This window comes from Desmodus rotundus, chromosome 2 (assembly GCF_022682495.2).
Source record: "Desmodus rotundus isolate HL8 chromosome 2, HLdesRot8A.1, whole genome shotgun sequence".
NCBI lineage: Eukaryota > Metazoa > Chordata > Mammalia > Chiroptera > Phyllostomidae > Desmodus > Desmodus rotundus.
Genome location: NC_071388.1, coordinates 188570534 through 188587123, shown reverse-complemented (window position 1 = coordinate 188587123; position 16590 = coordinate 188570534). Strand labels below are relative to the sequence as shown.

General features: G+C 37.8%; 1 protein-coding gene across 1 annotated transcript in view; it reads right to left on the bottom strand.

Moving 5' to 3' along the window:
- The window catches only part of CPS1 (carbamoyl-phosphate synthase 1), a 113885-nt gene that overhangs the window by 19866 nt on the left and 77429 nt on the right, over nucleotides 1–16590 (bottom strand). Inside the window, exons 23-29 of the mRNA XM_024563735.4 lie at nucleotides 15391–15456; nucleotides 14889–14952; nucleotides 12922–13103; nucleotides 7494–7688; nucleotides 7006–7073; nucleotides 5278–5353; nucleotides 1720–1797 (exon numbers count right to left, since the gene is read on the bottom strand). Coding sequence (XP_024419503.2) covers nucleotides 1720–1797; nucleotides 5278–5353; nucleotides 7006–7073; nucleotides 7494–7688; nucleotides 12922–13103; nucleotides 14889–14952; nucleotides 15391–15456 — 729 coding nt within the window. The remainder of the gene's footprint in view (nucleotides 1–1719; nucleotides 1798–5277; nucleotides 5354–7005; nucleotides 7074–7493; nucleotides 7689–12921; nucleotides 13104–14888; nucleotides 14953–15390; nucleotides 15457–16590) is intronic.

Sequence of the window (16590 nt, the reverse complement as noted above, 5' to 3'; positions counted from 1 at the left end):
TCAGATGTACAGATGACATCACACAGAGTGGCATCTGAATCTCAGCCCTCCTTCTGTCACTGCAGTTCTGTGACCTGGCTGAGATACTGACTCTGCATAGCCACAGTCTCTGATAAGATGGGTTAACAGCAGTCTCTCTCTCAGGGTGTTTGTAACAATGAAAGAGAACACATATCCTATACAGTGTCCAGCACGATATTTAGTGCACAGTAAGCACTTAATTCTTTACAGTGTCTAGAAATGAGGAGGCGGTAGCCCAACTGAGCTCTGGAAATATCATAATATATCTGCAGTACTATTTCTACTTCTGAGTGTGACTCATTCAAAATAATGTGAACAATCTGGAACATTTCCAAAAGACGGAAGCCAGGATGGTGAGCGCTGGACTATGTCTGAGAAAAGCTCAGGGCAAGAGCTTATCTGGCAACTTGGAGCAAAATCAGATCAACTTTACCAGCTCAAAATTTGAAAAAAATATATAAATTTTCTAAGCCAGACTTACATTCCCCATTTCCACACTGGTGTGATTACATCTCTCTCTTTTTTTATAACTCAGTCTCAAATAGTTAAAATATTGCAAAGGTAGAGAAACTAAACTTATGCCCTACAGCTCTGGAGGTCAGAAGGTCAGCAAGGAAAATTCGAGGGAAGGAGACCTTAGTTCAAAGAAGTAATATGTGAGATGTCAAAAAATAAACAACCCAAAACTATATATATATATAAATCTTACAACCTTTTTGTGCTCTGCATCTCCAAAAGAGTAAACAAAAAACAAATGACTGCCTTCCAGAGATACTGTGAAAAAAAATTCTCATCATTTGGAGGGTGTGGGGTTGAAATCATCCATGATTTCTAAGGATACTTCCATTTAAGATTCTGTGGAAGATTCTGTGGTAAGAAGTCATTATTATTACTATGTAGATATATATTTTCAAAAAAACCCATCACTTTGAACTGTTAAACTGGAAGACAAAAGAAAGAAAAAAAGTTTAACATCTTCAGTAGTGTTTTGAAGTATCTGCAAAGTAGAAGTCGAAGGTCAACCTTTTACATTCCCTTAAAGCAAATGCAATGGCACGGACTTCCTAAAACATAACTTCCTGTATTTCCAGATAAAGCATAAATGCCTGATTACATGACGAGCAAACTGAAGGAAAGCCTTTTTGCATTTTCTTTTCTCCCTGAAGTTGGAGGCATTAATTGCATTAGCAATATGAGATGTGATACCGTAAGCCAATTTTATGTTATTATCATTATCCACCCTACTCTGTTTGGTTTTGCCTTTATTAACCCAATAAAAAGGGGGCAGATAGGAAATCAAGAGAGAAGAAAAGCTAGGGATTCAATCAGAAACTTCAGAAAGAAAAGTACTGGATGTTTTCATAATATCCACTGGAACATAAAAGGAAACCCACAAACAAAAGAAAATGAGAGAAAATCAATTCAAAAAGAATGATGAGTACAGGATGATAATTAATTTTGAATATCATCAAAGAGAAATTCTAACAGTACGAAACACAGGAAATAAGATACCCGTGCCACATCAACTGAATTGTCAGTGACTGTGAAATTTTTTTTTGACTGAGCAGCTTGTCCATTATTATTAGAAACCTGTTTTGCAGAAATCATAAACTCTAATCTGTTATGTTTCAAAACTGCCAAGAAAAGAAATATTTGATGGGAAGATAGGGATGGGAGAGATGAAGATAAAGTACTTACTCTTCCTTCTTTGCCAACAGCATCCATTTCCACTTCCCGGGCCCCCTCGACAAATTTTGTCAGCACCACTGGGTGTTCCTGTCACAGAGGAAAACAGGACAGAACCTTTAGCTGAAATCATCTGTGTCATGTCGAGTGAGCCCGTGTACCTTAAGTAAATACCAGGGCAATACTTTAAGAAAAACTTCATGCTAAACACACTGTACAAACTCATTAGCCAACTTGTTTTGTCAAATCCAGGCCATTCTCTGTTTACAGAGAGACAGAAGGTGTTTCTCCAAGTTTAAGTACTCAGTGATCTGAAAAGCAGCTTTGAAACGGCAAACATAGACTTCTGGGTGAGTTAGAGAAAAGAGGGGACTTGAGGAGAGGGCAGAATGGGGTTCTTTGTCTGTTTCCAGAATTATAGATACCTTATGGAGTAAAATAATTATTAATAATTAAATATTATTACTGGTTCAGGTTCTTTTTCTACACTTACCTTTTTCATTTCTAAGTACTACAATTTCCTATATAAGTGCTCTCTATAAGAATAATAAAAGAATTTAGAAACAAAGTAACTGGCATTTTGTATCCATTTTTATCAAGCCAAAAATGAAATCCTTTACCTGGAAATGAATGCCTTAAACCACTCCTAAAGTGTGACATTTGCAACTGCAAAATCAAACATTTTTCTTTACTAGTCTTAAGATGTCCTTCTTTTCTCAGCTATTCAGCCCCCTTGTCATCCCTGAAGTTCTCCCCACACTCAATTCCTTCCTGACAGTGTTGCAACACCCTGCACAGCCTGGCCACTGCCTGCTTTTCCCAGATGGAATGAGGAGGTTGAAGGAAGAGCACCAGGGTTTGGGTGTCCCTTCCCCGCTACGCCCTAGGCACCAGCAGCAACCCACACCACTTGCGGCCTCACAGATAAACTGATTTAAATGGGACAACAGCACCCACAACCCTGGACAACTGAACACATTAATGAAACAGCCCTTATCATATTGAGGAAGCAAATTTCTTAATACATTTCAATCTTATGGCAACGTTATACATTGTTGCTTATACTTTCTTCCTTTGGTCTCCACGAATCACCCCTTCACACTTGTTTCTCAGCCTCCTTCCAGGTTCCTTCTTCTCTTAGCCCTTACATGCTGGTATTCCTCTTTTCTCTGTCTTAACTGCTCCTTTTCCTCTGTATTCTCTCTTTGGTGATTGCTCCCATTCTCAAAGCTTCCATTAAAACGGTATGCTATTTCCTTTCCAAATCTATATTTACATCTCTATCTTTAGCTGTAGTCTTGATCCTCAATTCCAAATCTATAGAACCCTCTGCTTTTAAAGCATGTCCACGTGGACTCCTCACAGACACCTCCCATCTAAAAGGTCAGAAATTACACATATAATTTCCCCTTCTAAAATTTCTCCTTCTCCAGTGGGCTCTGTGTCCATAAATGGTACCACCATCTCTCCCGTTGTCCAAGGCCGAAACTCAAGAGTCATCCCATGATCCTCTTTGCCCCTCCACCTCTGTCCATTCACTCATTGCCTTCAAGGGGCATCCTCAATATTTCTAGAACACATGCGTTTTTCTCCACCCATACTGTCATTGCTGTGATCCAAGGCACTGCCGTCTCTATCCTAAGCGACAGCAACAGCCCCCCCAACCTCTTTCCATGATTCAGTCTCGCCCCAGAAGCCACTCTCCACACCGCAGCAGAGCAATCTTTTTAAAATAGAAAGTATGACTAAAATCCAAACTTATTGTGATGACTGACCAGGTCTTCTTTATCTGCTCCCCATCTGTCAACTTCTCCATCACAATTACTATCAGACTTCCCACCATGTTTCGTGCCTTAGCCACATCGTGAATACTTGGTTAGTTTCTAGAAACCCCATGCTTTTTCTCAAATTGAGGTCTTTAAAACACTGGTCTTTTCACCATCTCACACCCACAATGTAAACCTTTTCACTGTGAATCAACCATTTTGAATCGATTTAAAAGGCCCTTCTTCAGGGAATAGACTCCAATACTTTTACACTGTACCTCGACATCATGTATTTGTTCTATTGTAATGCTCATTATCTGCTGTCTCTAGCAAAGAGAGTCCTTCATGAGAGCAGAGACTTCTCCATCTTTTGATGAGAGTACCCCGGTACTGAGGATAATGCCATTACACAGCAGGTGCTACATATGAATGAGTACAGAAACGGATAAATGACTGATGGGGGCTGGTTTTACCCTAGAGTCCCTGAGTTGAGAATACCAGATTCGGCTATAAGTTGATGGGGAGACTTAAACCAGGAAGTACTTATTCAAGACATCCCTATTATAACGCATTTGTCCTATAAGGGTTCCCCCATATGCTAGCAGAATAAAAAATATTTTTAAAAATATTCTATCAGGTAGGACCCTTATGAGATCCAGTGTTCCAGGCAAAAATAAAAAATAAATGAAGACAGGGTACCTGCCTCATCACTCACACAAGAGCAGCTAGATCTGGCTGTTGGTTTCTCCAAAGGGGAGTATAGCAGGCCTGTTGGCAGAGAATTAAATCCAGGGCAGACAGTGTCTCACTGCAGGGCATATTAATGAAAACTGGCCCATTGGAGAGATTCCCTCTTCGTTATCTTTCACACAAAAGTGAATTCTAAATCCACTTAGTTTTCTTTTTTTACACTCTTTGCCTCTTCTCACTCTTTATCCTTGTCCACTCTCTTCCCTGCCCAAATGCCCTTGGGGAGCAAGTATCTCTCAGAAGGGGGGTCCGGCTGCATGGGTGCAGGAGCGGTACCTGCCCTTTACTCCACTTTGAATTGCCTTGGATTCCACTCCTCAGCTCCCTCCACATTTCACTTGCTTAACATCAAAGCTTTTTCTATAAGTTGTGTTTTTTCTCTCTATGTATATATTTTTAGCCACATCTAGCTTTTGAAAGGAAAACATCACTTTCATCCACTACAGTACAAGGTGTGCAGATCAATAACCCCACTAGGTAAGCCTTAAATGGATCACACTGAGGTAACACCAAAGGAGAGAGTAAAAGCTGAGGCAGTGCAGGGCGGTTGTTGAATCACCACAAAATTATAAACATTTTTATTTACGAAAATGGAATGTAAGAAAATGAAAACCATCCGTAAGTGAGTAAAGGGATTTATCGTTAAAGTGGCAAGGCTGACTAAGACACAGTCTCTCCAGATGAGAATTAAAAATCAGGGTTCATGAGCATGGCTGAACCCTGAGGCAATGGAGTCCGGGATAACTTCACTAGCATCTCACCCATTATCGGACAGGATGTTTATCCAACCCAGCTCCTGGAGTCTAAAGTTATATAAATCTTTGTTGTGATCAAATATACACCGATTCTCCTCTTCTTCAACCAACCCTGGAATCTAAATATAATGAAATGCATTTGAGGTTTTTTACCCCCACCTGTAGGAGACTAGTAGATAGAAAAAAAATTTTTTTAAAGGAAAACCATCCTAACAACATTGTGTGAAAAGAGAAACAACCCATGAAATAAAATAGCAATGAACAGAAGTAAATGTCAACAGAGGGAAAGGAGACACTACCTGAGAGACTCTAGTGGCTTCCTCTAGGAACTTTTTCATCTCATCCTCGGAGAACACCACATTCATGGCAGACCCACTGGGAACGGAGGGGCGGAAAACAAGTCAGTTTCTTTATCACTTTGGAAGTAAAGCATCCTAGACTTGATTACTTCTCTGACCAGTTCCAGGCAACCTCCAGTTTTAGTCTGGGCTAAGTAAGAAGGCATCTTTTTCTAAATTGAGACTTTATTCTATTTAATCAAGAGGACAACTGACCAAAGTAAAAAGTCTCCAGAGCTGGGGATGAGGAAGGGGTGGAGACCTATAATAAGCCCAAAGAAAGCCATGGTAGCTCTAGAAATGGTACCTCCCCACGGTTTGTTCTTTCTCATTTACTCTTTTTACTCTCCACTTGTTTTAGGTAATTCTTGAACCTTAATAGGATTCCTCCCAGGACCTAGTTTCTCTAACTCTCTTCAGTGTTCATTACCAAAAACTGATCTTAACTCATAGGTTCTCAGTCAAAATAGGGCAGTCTACTACCTCTACTAGGCTACACAAGAATTATTTTTTAGTAACATTTGCAAATACAATGTAAAGTATGTGACTGAAATGTTTTCAACTGTGTCCTTCTTTCAAAATAGTTGAGAAAGAGGCTATCTAAAATCAGTTTACTCTGCATTTTGACACTTTCAAAGTGGAAAAAGAGAAAAGAAGAAAGAATAAAACGAAGGTAATAAATAAGGAAAAAACATTACTTTTCACTTCCTTTTAAAAAGTAGTATATTTTACCTTTTCTACTGTGTTATGAGGCCCTGCATAAAAAAGGTTTCAATTTCTTCATCTACTTAAGACAAGAAAGCTGAGGCTATAATGCTGATAATCTGTAGTATAGGAAACTAGAACAAAGATATAGAAAAAGATGAGAAAGGAAATGCAATAGTCGAAGCTGTTTTCTGCTATCCTCCCTTAAATATGCGTGTTTAAATTAACTTACATAATACCTCAAAGGAGTAGCATTATTAGACTGTGGTTTATGCAAAATGTCATTTAAATAAAAGGAAAGTCTTCCACCTCATTTGAAATTTTTCATTATTTTAAAGGACCCCATCTCAAATTCCATTTACACTTTCAAATTGTGCACAGCAAATTGTGTTTCTCTTATTATCCCCGTTCGGTGAGGTAGCTCCTTACATGTGGTAGCATCTGAAGAGAGGAAGTGCTAATTCACAACTTCTCCTTTGATGATAGATCTTAGTCTCAAGGTTTAATATAAAAGATTTTCACTGCCCATGCCCCACACCATTATAATTCATCTATTAAAAAATGTGATTTCAGAAACTCAAAAATTCAAACTAGAGGCACCATCAGAAGGTGCCAAAGATAAGCTAAGCTGTCATTTCCAAGTATTAGGAAACAGATGCTGGGGCAAGATACCTTCTTTGTCTGGTTTTGCTTTTACATTTTGGTTTTCTTTGATTATCCTCTTCTCCCATGTAAAACTATTTTCCCACTGTTTGGCAAGGATATGCCCTAAGGCATCTTCTAAGATGTAGTAGGACTCCCTGAAGGAAAGAATTAAACTGAAGGACTGTGCATAGGTCCTCTGTCTGGCTGTGCTGGTTTGGGGATGTTGAGGGATTTACAAATTACTACATAAAAAAAAAAAAGCCTAGCACTATCAGCATACAGCATTCAGGTCTCTATCTCCCAATTATTAAATTACTGCTTTGGAAAATAATGTATTACCTCAAAACATAGGAAGGTCTCAACAAGCAGGGGTAGCCCACAGACTTTGCAAATTCCAATGCTTCATTCTGATGAATGGAAACAACATCAAAAAGGTATGAATAGTTTAAAATATTCAGTGAATGGTATCAGTGCAGAATGGTATCATTACAAGTAGTAACCCAACTCTTTTTATTCTTTTTCTCAAAAGATACCATTAAAATGTAAATTGGGCACCGAAATACATAAAATTTCTAGCTTCTAATTCTAAATATCAAATCTAGTTCAAAGAGAGTTTGAACTTCTTTTCATTGTCTGAATCTTAATGAGAATACTCCTATCAATTTTATAACCAACATTTAACTGCAATCATGGAAATACAGCAACTTTAAATTCACTAAGCACCATGCATTCTATCTGCCCTGCAGTTAACACCTGCAGTAGTTAACATTCAGGTTATGACTCTTCAAAAGCGAACATTAAAAACAGACGTGTATTTCTTTCCTTACCAAAGTGTTAACAGCTTTCCAGGGTGCCTGGGCCACCTTCAGCTCATCCAAGACCGCTGAGAAGATGGAGCGATCCTCAGCCCTGTCGATCTGCAGAGGGCTCGTGCCCATGATCTTCACCCCATTCTTGTAGAGAGGAACTGCCAGGTTGTTTGGAATCTGGCCTCCAACTGATATGATGCAGCCACTGCATGCCTGGAAAAGACATGTGCAAGGTCAGCCACTGGGGTACCTTCAACACGAATGAAGACCTGTGCTGTTACGGCCTCCATGTCCTCACTGAGAATGATTAACATGACTGTGATAGTTTCATCTCTCTGATCAATTGATAATAATATTAAGTTGTGCCACGAAGAGATCAACAGACTTAGTTCTGACTTTCCAGGCACTTACATGCTAAAATCTATATAAGATCCCATACAACTACACATTACCATGTATGACTTCCATGCAATTAAATATAAATGTGTGACAGTTGCATGTGTAACAATTAGAGAAAGATAATTAAGCCATTGAATAGTTTTATCATGTACTCTACACTATAATTAATTAATTCTTGGACTACTGTTGTAATTTCCTAACTGGATATAGATATGTCCTTCTCACATTTACCTCTCCTGCTCCCCTCCACATGACCCTTCCACATTCTGATTAATCATCCTACAAGTAACTCCTATACTCAGAGCTCTCTAAAGGTGCTCATCACTTCAAGGATAAAGCGTAGACTGATTCCCATGAGAACAATGAAAACTTTTCAGGCTTATCTATCATCATTTCCCCTAGCCTCAGGCAGAGGACTCTACCACTGTCCCCAGCCCTGTGCATCACCACAGGTGAGCTTTCTGTACCACTTCGCCTTCCTCTGCCATTGTTTCCTTTCACTTTTTCTCCTCTCCCTTATCTAAACTCTAACTACCCCAAAACCAAAGTCTAGTCTAAATCCTACCTCCTATACTATAAAGGACACAAGGACAAAATCAAGGGGGAGGGTAGAGGTGGGGGAGGGAGGTGGGACTGGCTGGGGTGGGGTGGAGGGATGGGGAGAAAATGCAGACAATTGTAACTGAATAAAAATAAATAAATAAATTTTAAAAAATAAAATAAAATAAATCCTACCTCCTATTTTAACATCTTCTCTGCTTTCCTGCTACCTCGGCACCTGTCTACAGGACCCAATAACTGTTTCTCTGAAGTCCTATTTTCTTACTATTTGCCTTAGAAAGCAGTCCTGGAATCTTTAACCTTAATCTCCCATTAGCAACCAAAAGTTCAAGATTTAAAAAGAAGAAAAAAACCACAAAGTATCGATTTTTCTCAGAACTGGTGTTCTAGTGGTGAGGGTGGGTCAGTGTGGAATGCTGGGAACTGGACTTGAAGTCAGAAGTCCCTTACCATCTCAGTTACCCTTTTTGCGTCTCCCCCTGAGGTTCAGAATTCTTGTCTGTAAAATTAGGACAGTATAATACCTGCCTACTTCAGGGGTCCCTATGAAGAGTATATAAGAATAAACATTAAAAAGGTTTTATACAAGTGTATAAATTATGTTATTGTTAATATTAGAAAATATAAAGCTGATAGCCCATTGATTTTGACATAATTTGTGTTTGCTTTAATGACCTGCCAATGAAATATTAGAATTTTTGAATAGACATGTGCCAAATATATTCGATCATTATTTGAAATCATTCTGAAATACTCTTACAAGGAATGAAGGTAATTTCTCTCTGATGATAGAAATTATAGTTCTGCCTAAGCAAACACCTGCAATTGCATGCTTAAATGCATTGTAAACAGTATTGAAAATAATAATCCACAGTTCTGCATATTTATAAATGTACTTTAGCTGCTTTTATCATCATTTGTATATTCAATACACATTTTCCAAGAACTTTAGAAAGAATTGTTCTCTTTATAATACTATTTGTATTTGGTTATTTTTAGCTTATTAACAGTGTTAATATTTTAAAGGCTTAAAAACTTAATTTCTCAATTAAATATATACAGAAGTCTCTTATCTTAAAAGCTTCAAAATAATCACTAAAATTAAGGGAACAAAATTTGGAGTTAACTGAACTAAATAGGAGCTTAAAGTTGAATTAAAAGCCTTCCATTAATAAATATACCAATAGTATTCAAAATAGGACCATGAAATTGATTTTTATTTTTCAAGAAATTAACTTCCAAGATAATAATAATAGAAACTTCCACTATTTACTAAGATTGTTACCAAATATCCCTCTGAGGCAGCTATTACTCGCTCATGTTACATCTAAGGAGACTGAGGCTTGATGAAGGTAAAACGACTCGCCCGTATTTCTCACCTAACAAGCACAGAGTCAGTAGTTAAACTAAATTCTACATACTGTAGAGTGGCAGTGCCTAACTAATATACCAAATCTTTGAATCGTAAGCTGTCTTTCCAGCTGGTTTCAGAGGCGATTCATGTTAAAGGATACAAGAAAAGCTATTTCTAAACCATTCATTTGGGAAAGTGGTAGGAAGAAAATCTTTTACTGGCAAAACCCTTTTCTCATGATTTGACCTCCAGAAATACAGACCATCCCTGGGAAGACGGATCATCCTACAGGAGTGGTTACGAGTAACGGTGTGATGGTGCAGGGCAAGTTTTGCTCATAAAGCAAAAGGAATTCAGTAGAAGAGAGCATGTTTGTAGGACAAAGTTAGTATCAGATAGTTTTCTGAAAGAATTCCATCTGGAAATGGCTCCAACTCCAAGTATAGAACTTGTAGGGGACTTAGGGAAGAGAACCTGGTATCTCACAAAGGTGTTATCATCATCATAATCACTTAGCATCTAAATAGTTTCAAGTAACTTATTGAAACAAAATATTCTAAAAATTCAGGTATTGCTTCTCAGGTATCTAAAATCTTTAGCCTAAACTAATTCCACTGACTCCCAAAGTTCCATTGATCTTACCTAAATTTATTTATATCTTTATTACCCAGTTAAGTTTCCTACTTTTTCAAACTATCACTATGCTAATGTCTGCAGCCAAAGGAATATATCATCATAACACTTTCTATTAAAAAAAAATAGCAACAACTGGGAAGGACATTTCAGCATTCATAGCATCCCTTCTCACTCAAACTCCTATCAAGACTTCCCTTCAAAACTACCAGCTTTATTCACAGAGCATGTCACTGTTTTGACTTCTCCTTAATGTGTCTTTGCTTTCTAAAGATTTTATTTATTTATTTATAGAGAGGGGAGGGGAGGTAGAAAGACAGAGAGAAAAACATCAATGTGTGGTTGTCTCTCATGCTCCCCTCACTGGGGACCTGGTCTGCAACCCAGGCATGTGCCCTGAGTGGGAATTGATCTGGCACCCCTTGGGTTCACAGGCCGGCACTCAATCCACTGAGTCACACCAGCCAGGGCTCCTTGATGTTTCCTTAGTGGTGCTCCCTTGATGCCTTGGAAACAACTTTGGTCCTGAACTAGATCTAGAGATCTGGACCAGGAGACCCCTTGTACCCTCTATCATCTCATGTAGCTGTACACCCCTGGGAAAGCCTATTGCCCTTCTAAGTGACTCAAACGTGTGCTTTTGAGTAAGTTTAGATGTGCTTCCAACTTTCTGCAATTTTACTACTGAATGCCTCAGTGCCTTCAGCCTCACTAGGGGCATCCAAGGTCAGATGACAGTTTTCTGAAGGTTGAGAAATACCTTTTATGAGAGACAATGGAGCCTGTGGAGCCTGCTATAAGGATATACACACTTCATGAAAGGAAGCATACACACACGTGTATGTACATGTGTGTATGATCTGTGTAATTTCCTCAGAATACATCAATGATACATTGTTCTTATGTACTCCAAGATAACATTTAAAATTACCTTACAATATATAGTAGCACTTTAATTGCCAATTAGCTTCAAAGAAGGGCCAATTTCTTTCTTTCTAGCATACTGAATGCAGTTATAGTAAAAGAAACCCATTAATATCCCTGTGTAACTATATCCAACGGCAGTCAGAGACATTTCTAATCTTTCCTTACAGAATTCCTGGGGAAATAATTATGTGTAAAATGCCTGCTGCTACTGCCTGCAATGCTTGTTAATATTTTTAAACAATTATATAATTTTTCACATATTTATATCATGAATCCTAGTTTTATTTTAATGCCTTGAAGGTAGAGACCTGGTTTTACAGCTCTTGTTAAAGATCTTGTTAAACCTGGCATTTAGAAGGTGCTCAAGAAACACTTGTAGAATACACTTATTTTGATCCCCACCTATGCATCTGAAACGAATATTAAGGAATCATTAGAAAAACCATGTCAGAGAGAAAGCTAAAAATTGTTAATACCCTACCTAATGGGTCAATTTTGTTGTATTAAAAGATTAGTAAGCCAGGTCTAAATAGACAAGTATGATAATACGTCCATCTTGAATTTGTCCATTTTCTTTTTTTGTCCACTTTTCTTTACACTAATGAAATCATGACATTTTTCTAGCACTACACTTTATACTTTACAATATAATTTCAACCGCAAATCACACGTTACCTTTACAGTGCCTGCATGCAGCACATTTTTACGCTCATATAATTCATTAACAAAAAAAAGATAAAGCACAGAGAATTTAAGCAACTTACACAAGTCAATGAGTTCTCAAGTTAAAACTTAGAATTGAGGTATTATTAGTCCAATACAGTATTATTTTTCCTAAGTGACCATATTTTACACATTGGGATGATTTTCTCTGGGATGGAATTAACTGTAATGACATCCTAAGGGACAACTTCTGGACATCACTTTGAAATTTTCCAGTAGTTATTTTTTAAAACGTAAGACAATTAGACTCATTCTATAGATGCACAGTAACCTATGTACAGTGAAGATGCACTCATATTAGCATGGAAGTGGAGGAGCAGCTGTAGAAAATGCTGTAAGTGTACCAGAATCATTTAGAGTGGACTCATCCATCTTAAATTAAAGACTAATGGCTTCATCTGATAGCACAAAGAATTACTTGGTCCTTTGTGAACAAGTGACCCCTCCCCTCTGGGAACCTGAACAGCTCTTGAACTAGAGAAAGGCTGCTTATTGTATGTCCAGATGACCAATTCAATCCCTCTGCAAAATATTTATCGGGGTTGTCTTATACTAGTTAATATGTGTCTGGCATACATTACCAAGAAGAGTTTTTAGTATAGCTGGAATGTTTAGAAAGAAAAAGTGAGTTTTGTGCATAAAATAATCACTGTAAGCCAGAACCTCAAGAATCCAAGGCTGGGGTAATTCTTTTTCGAGCTTCACTACAAAATGAGACACTAGAAGGCACCGACAGCTCTTTCCCCTGAGGGGAATACAATATAAATCTACATACAGAAATACACATATATAAAATGTGCACTGCCTCTATTTTTCCTTTTTCTTTTTCTTTTTCTTTTTTTTTTTTACCTCCTGATGGTAGATGTCTAGGATTCTTTCCAAAGACAACTCTTCAAAGTACAGTTTGTCACACTCATCAAAGTCTGTGCTCACGGTCTCAGGGTTGCAATTCACCACCACAGTCTTCTTGCCAAGTTGACGCAGTGTGCGGATACTGGAGACAGCACACCAATCAAATTCCACACTGCTGCCTGCAGAGACAATGAGATTGGAAAAAGGGATAAGAGAAGCATGAAGTTACAACACAAAGAAAGGCAGAAATATATTGCTGGTCAGTTTGAGCTAAGGAAGCCAATGCCCTTTCAATGCTTAAATAAAGCTACATTTGCTTTATTTTCCTTTCTTTTCCTCTTTTTCAATTCAATTTTTAAAACTCCAAAATCTAAATTTCACATCCATTATGTACACTATGTTAATAATGGGAAAATCAGGGACTAATTAAACAACAATAACAGGTTGGCCTGTTTCATATGCTAACTTCTGCAATAGATAATATCTGTACTTGAAGCATACAGAACTTCAAAGTTAAAGGGAGATATTTGTAATGATAAAAAAAATAGCCCTCATTTACTGAAAAGAAATTCAAACATACTGACCTCAGTACACAAAAGTAGTTGAGTTGGTGATCAGAATACTTGAGTTCTTATTTCAGCCCTCCCACTTACCCTGCTGTCTGAAGGCTAACCCCAATGATCCCGGAGGTATCTTGTAGCTCTGACATATCTTAATTGATTAGAAAGACCTGTCCTTTCCAAGCATATCCTTTTAAGCTTGGCAAGACCATCCCATGCAGAGTAAGTGACCTTCTAAGAAGTAATTTGAAGTATAATAATGGTCTTAAATGTCTCAAAATATCACATCTACTGGGATCCCTGAGAACTGAAAGTTCTGGGATTTGTACTAATCCTTGACATTAGGACTTTGTCTCCTTAAAACTGTTGTCAGAATAAGTTATGCAAATTTAGTAGCATGTTAATTCTCACTATCAATTAAGTATAGATCTGATTATCATCTTAGCTAGTCTTCCCTGGGCCTGAGGGTGAAGGAGAATTGTTGTGTAAATGAGATAAAATTTGAAGAGGAAAAAAAGTAGGTCTAGGAAAGAAAAGGGTAGGTGTTCAGTGGCGACAGTGGTAAGGCCAGTTAGCCAAAAGAAACTACAGTGGTAAAGGTCTAAAGGCTTTCACTCTCCTTCATGATTTGGCCAAAGATTGGTAAACTAGCATATCCCGAAGCACTTCGTTAATTGTAAAAGCTAAAATGAACTACATTGAAAATAACAAAGACTATACACACGTAAATTATATATTTTATCATTTCTATTTTAGAATAACTTACAGAAACTAAATGTTAGGTACATTTATTGGAAAATACCATTGTCTATTTACTGTAAATACATACTTTGTAAATGTAATAGATCTTGATTCATTATTAAAGATTCACTTTTGAGTGTCTAGGGCGATTTGAGACAATTTCTGGTGAGACTGTTTTAATCAAAGTACATAACACTGTATGCACCAGTGAGAAAAGCTCTTTGCATTTGATGTCAACAGATATCCTATGTTAGGTCAGACTGCAGCTACAAATATAATCCTGGCTGCTGTATAAAGTCCTTGGGCCAATAGAGATCTTTGGGAAACATAAAGCCAGGAGAGAAAAAGTCGAAGTGTAATTCATTCCTCAACCCCAGTGAGAGGCTCAGTTTAGTTCATGAGGACGAAAATGATTAGGAATGAAATGATGAAATGAAAGGAGATGGAATTTGTATTGGAGGCTGCATTGGAGGCCACTTCCACCACTTAATAGCTGCAGACATTTGGGTTTCATCTCTCCGAACCTCAGTTTCCTAACTGGCAAAATATTTATCATGACAGCATCTATTTTACATGGTTTTTAGAACACTGAAATTAACATGTGTGCAAAGTACTATACACTCAAACTGTAAAGCCCTATGTAAATAGAAGTTGTCACCTTACCAATGTGATATGGGCCACAGCCCAGCACCATCATTCCATGGTCATCAAAACTGATGTCATGCTCCTGAGAGAGAAAAAGAAGATGTAAAAATTATGTTATTCTTCCCTCCTGTTAAACTATGAGTCCTGTCTTTGTGTCTTTCTCATTCTTCCTTTTGTTGACATGCATCCTCGGTTAGTCTGGGAACCTCTAAGTATAAAGTTATAAAAGCTCTATTAATTTGTGAAAAAACAAGGTCTATAGTTTTTAATTAAAGAGCCATTACAATATGGTATAGCTGTATGGTTCACGTAATCATTGCCCTTGTCTTTTCATCTGTTTGATTTCATTCTCTTAAGGCAGTTCATCAAAGAGGAGTGTAGAAAGACATCATCACAGTTGATCCTCGTGATGTCATTTTTATTACCAGGATCGCTAGATAAAGATAAAAACTTGTATTCCCCCATGTAGACCATTTACTAAATCTGAAGCTGTCTGATATAGCAATGTGGCAGTTCTTACCTGACCATTGTAGGTAATATAGAGGTAGTTTGTCACTGATGGGTATTCTGCAGCCAGTGTATCAATCTGCAAAAGAAGATAAATAAATAAATAAGAATTTTTCTGCTCCTTTTGTTTTAATCTCTTTTTGAAGAATGACTGTGGATTTTTTTTGGTGCCACATTCATATTTCTTTAATGTCTATTACTGCCAAATATAAAGACAAGAAAATGGTATGTACAACCCAATTTCTAATTCTGAAAGTAAGAAGGGGAAAAACACAATGACACAATTTAGTTATCACTTGAGCAATAATGACAATACACATCCCAGAGTATCACTGACCCATTATGGTAGTACCTCTCATGAACATAACCAAGTGACCATACAATCAATGGGTTATCACCCTGGCTGGTGAGGTTCAGTGGATTGAGTGCTGGCCTGCAAACCAAAGGGTCGCCAGATCAATTCCCAGTCAGGGCACGTCTTGGTTGTTGGCCATGTCCCCAGCTTGGGGTGCATAAGAGGCAACCACACATTGATGCTTTGATGTTTCTCTCTCTCTTTCTCTCTTCCTTCCCCTCTCTCTAAAAATAAATAAGTAAAACCTTAAAAAATGTTTTAAAAAGTCAATGGGTTACCAAGAAGACTTATTCAGCCAAGCCGTCTAAAGCAGCTGAAATAAAGTCTAAAATCAGAGTACAGTGATCTATATACATAAGGACGCCTTTGGTTTGCAAGCGGATGCATAAGATTTAAGTTACTATGGCAATGAGCAATCGGATGACACAAATTTCATAGATGGGGACATGGGAAGGAGACAAGAGTTCATTGAATGGAAAAAGTAAATCGATTCAGCTCTGAAGGGCTAGGAGCTCAGCTTAGAGAGCAAGAATGTAAAGGCTGACAGGGCAAGCTACTGTAAAACAGGTGAGAAGTAAAAAAGATAATAATTGCTGAGTAGAAAATATTCAGCATCAAGCCTGAGACCTAAGGGTGTGCATGTGCCTGCCCCCTGAGCACACGGGAAAGGTCAATAATTTTAAAGGACACAAACCAGCTGGTAGTACTTTAAGCCAAGCCATCTCTTCTACTAAGGGAAAAAGGAAAAAAAAAAATCCACAATGGTACACCTATGAATGTTCTTGTGTGAGTGTCATGAATACTAGATGAGCTCATTATGCCCAACCCTATCACAATGAATACTAAATGAACCATAAT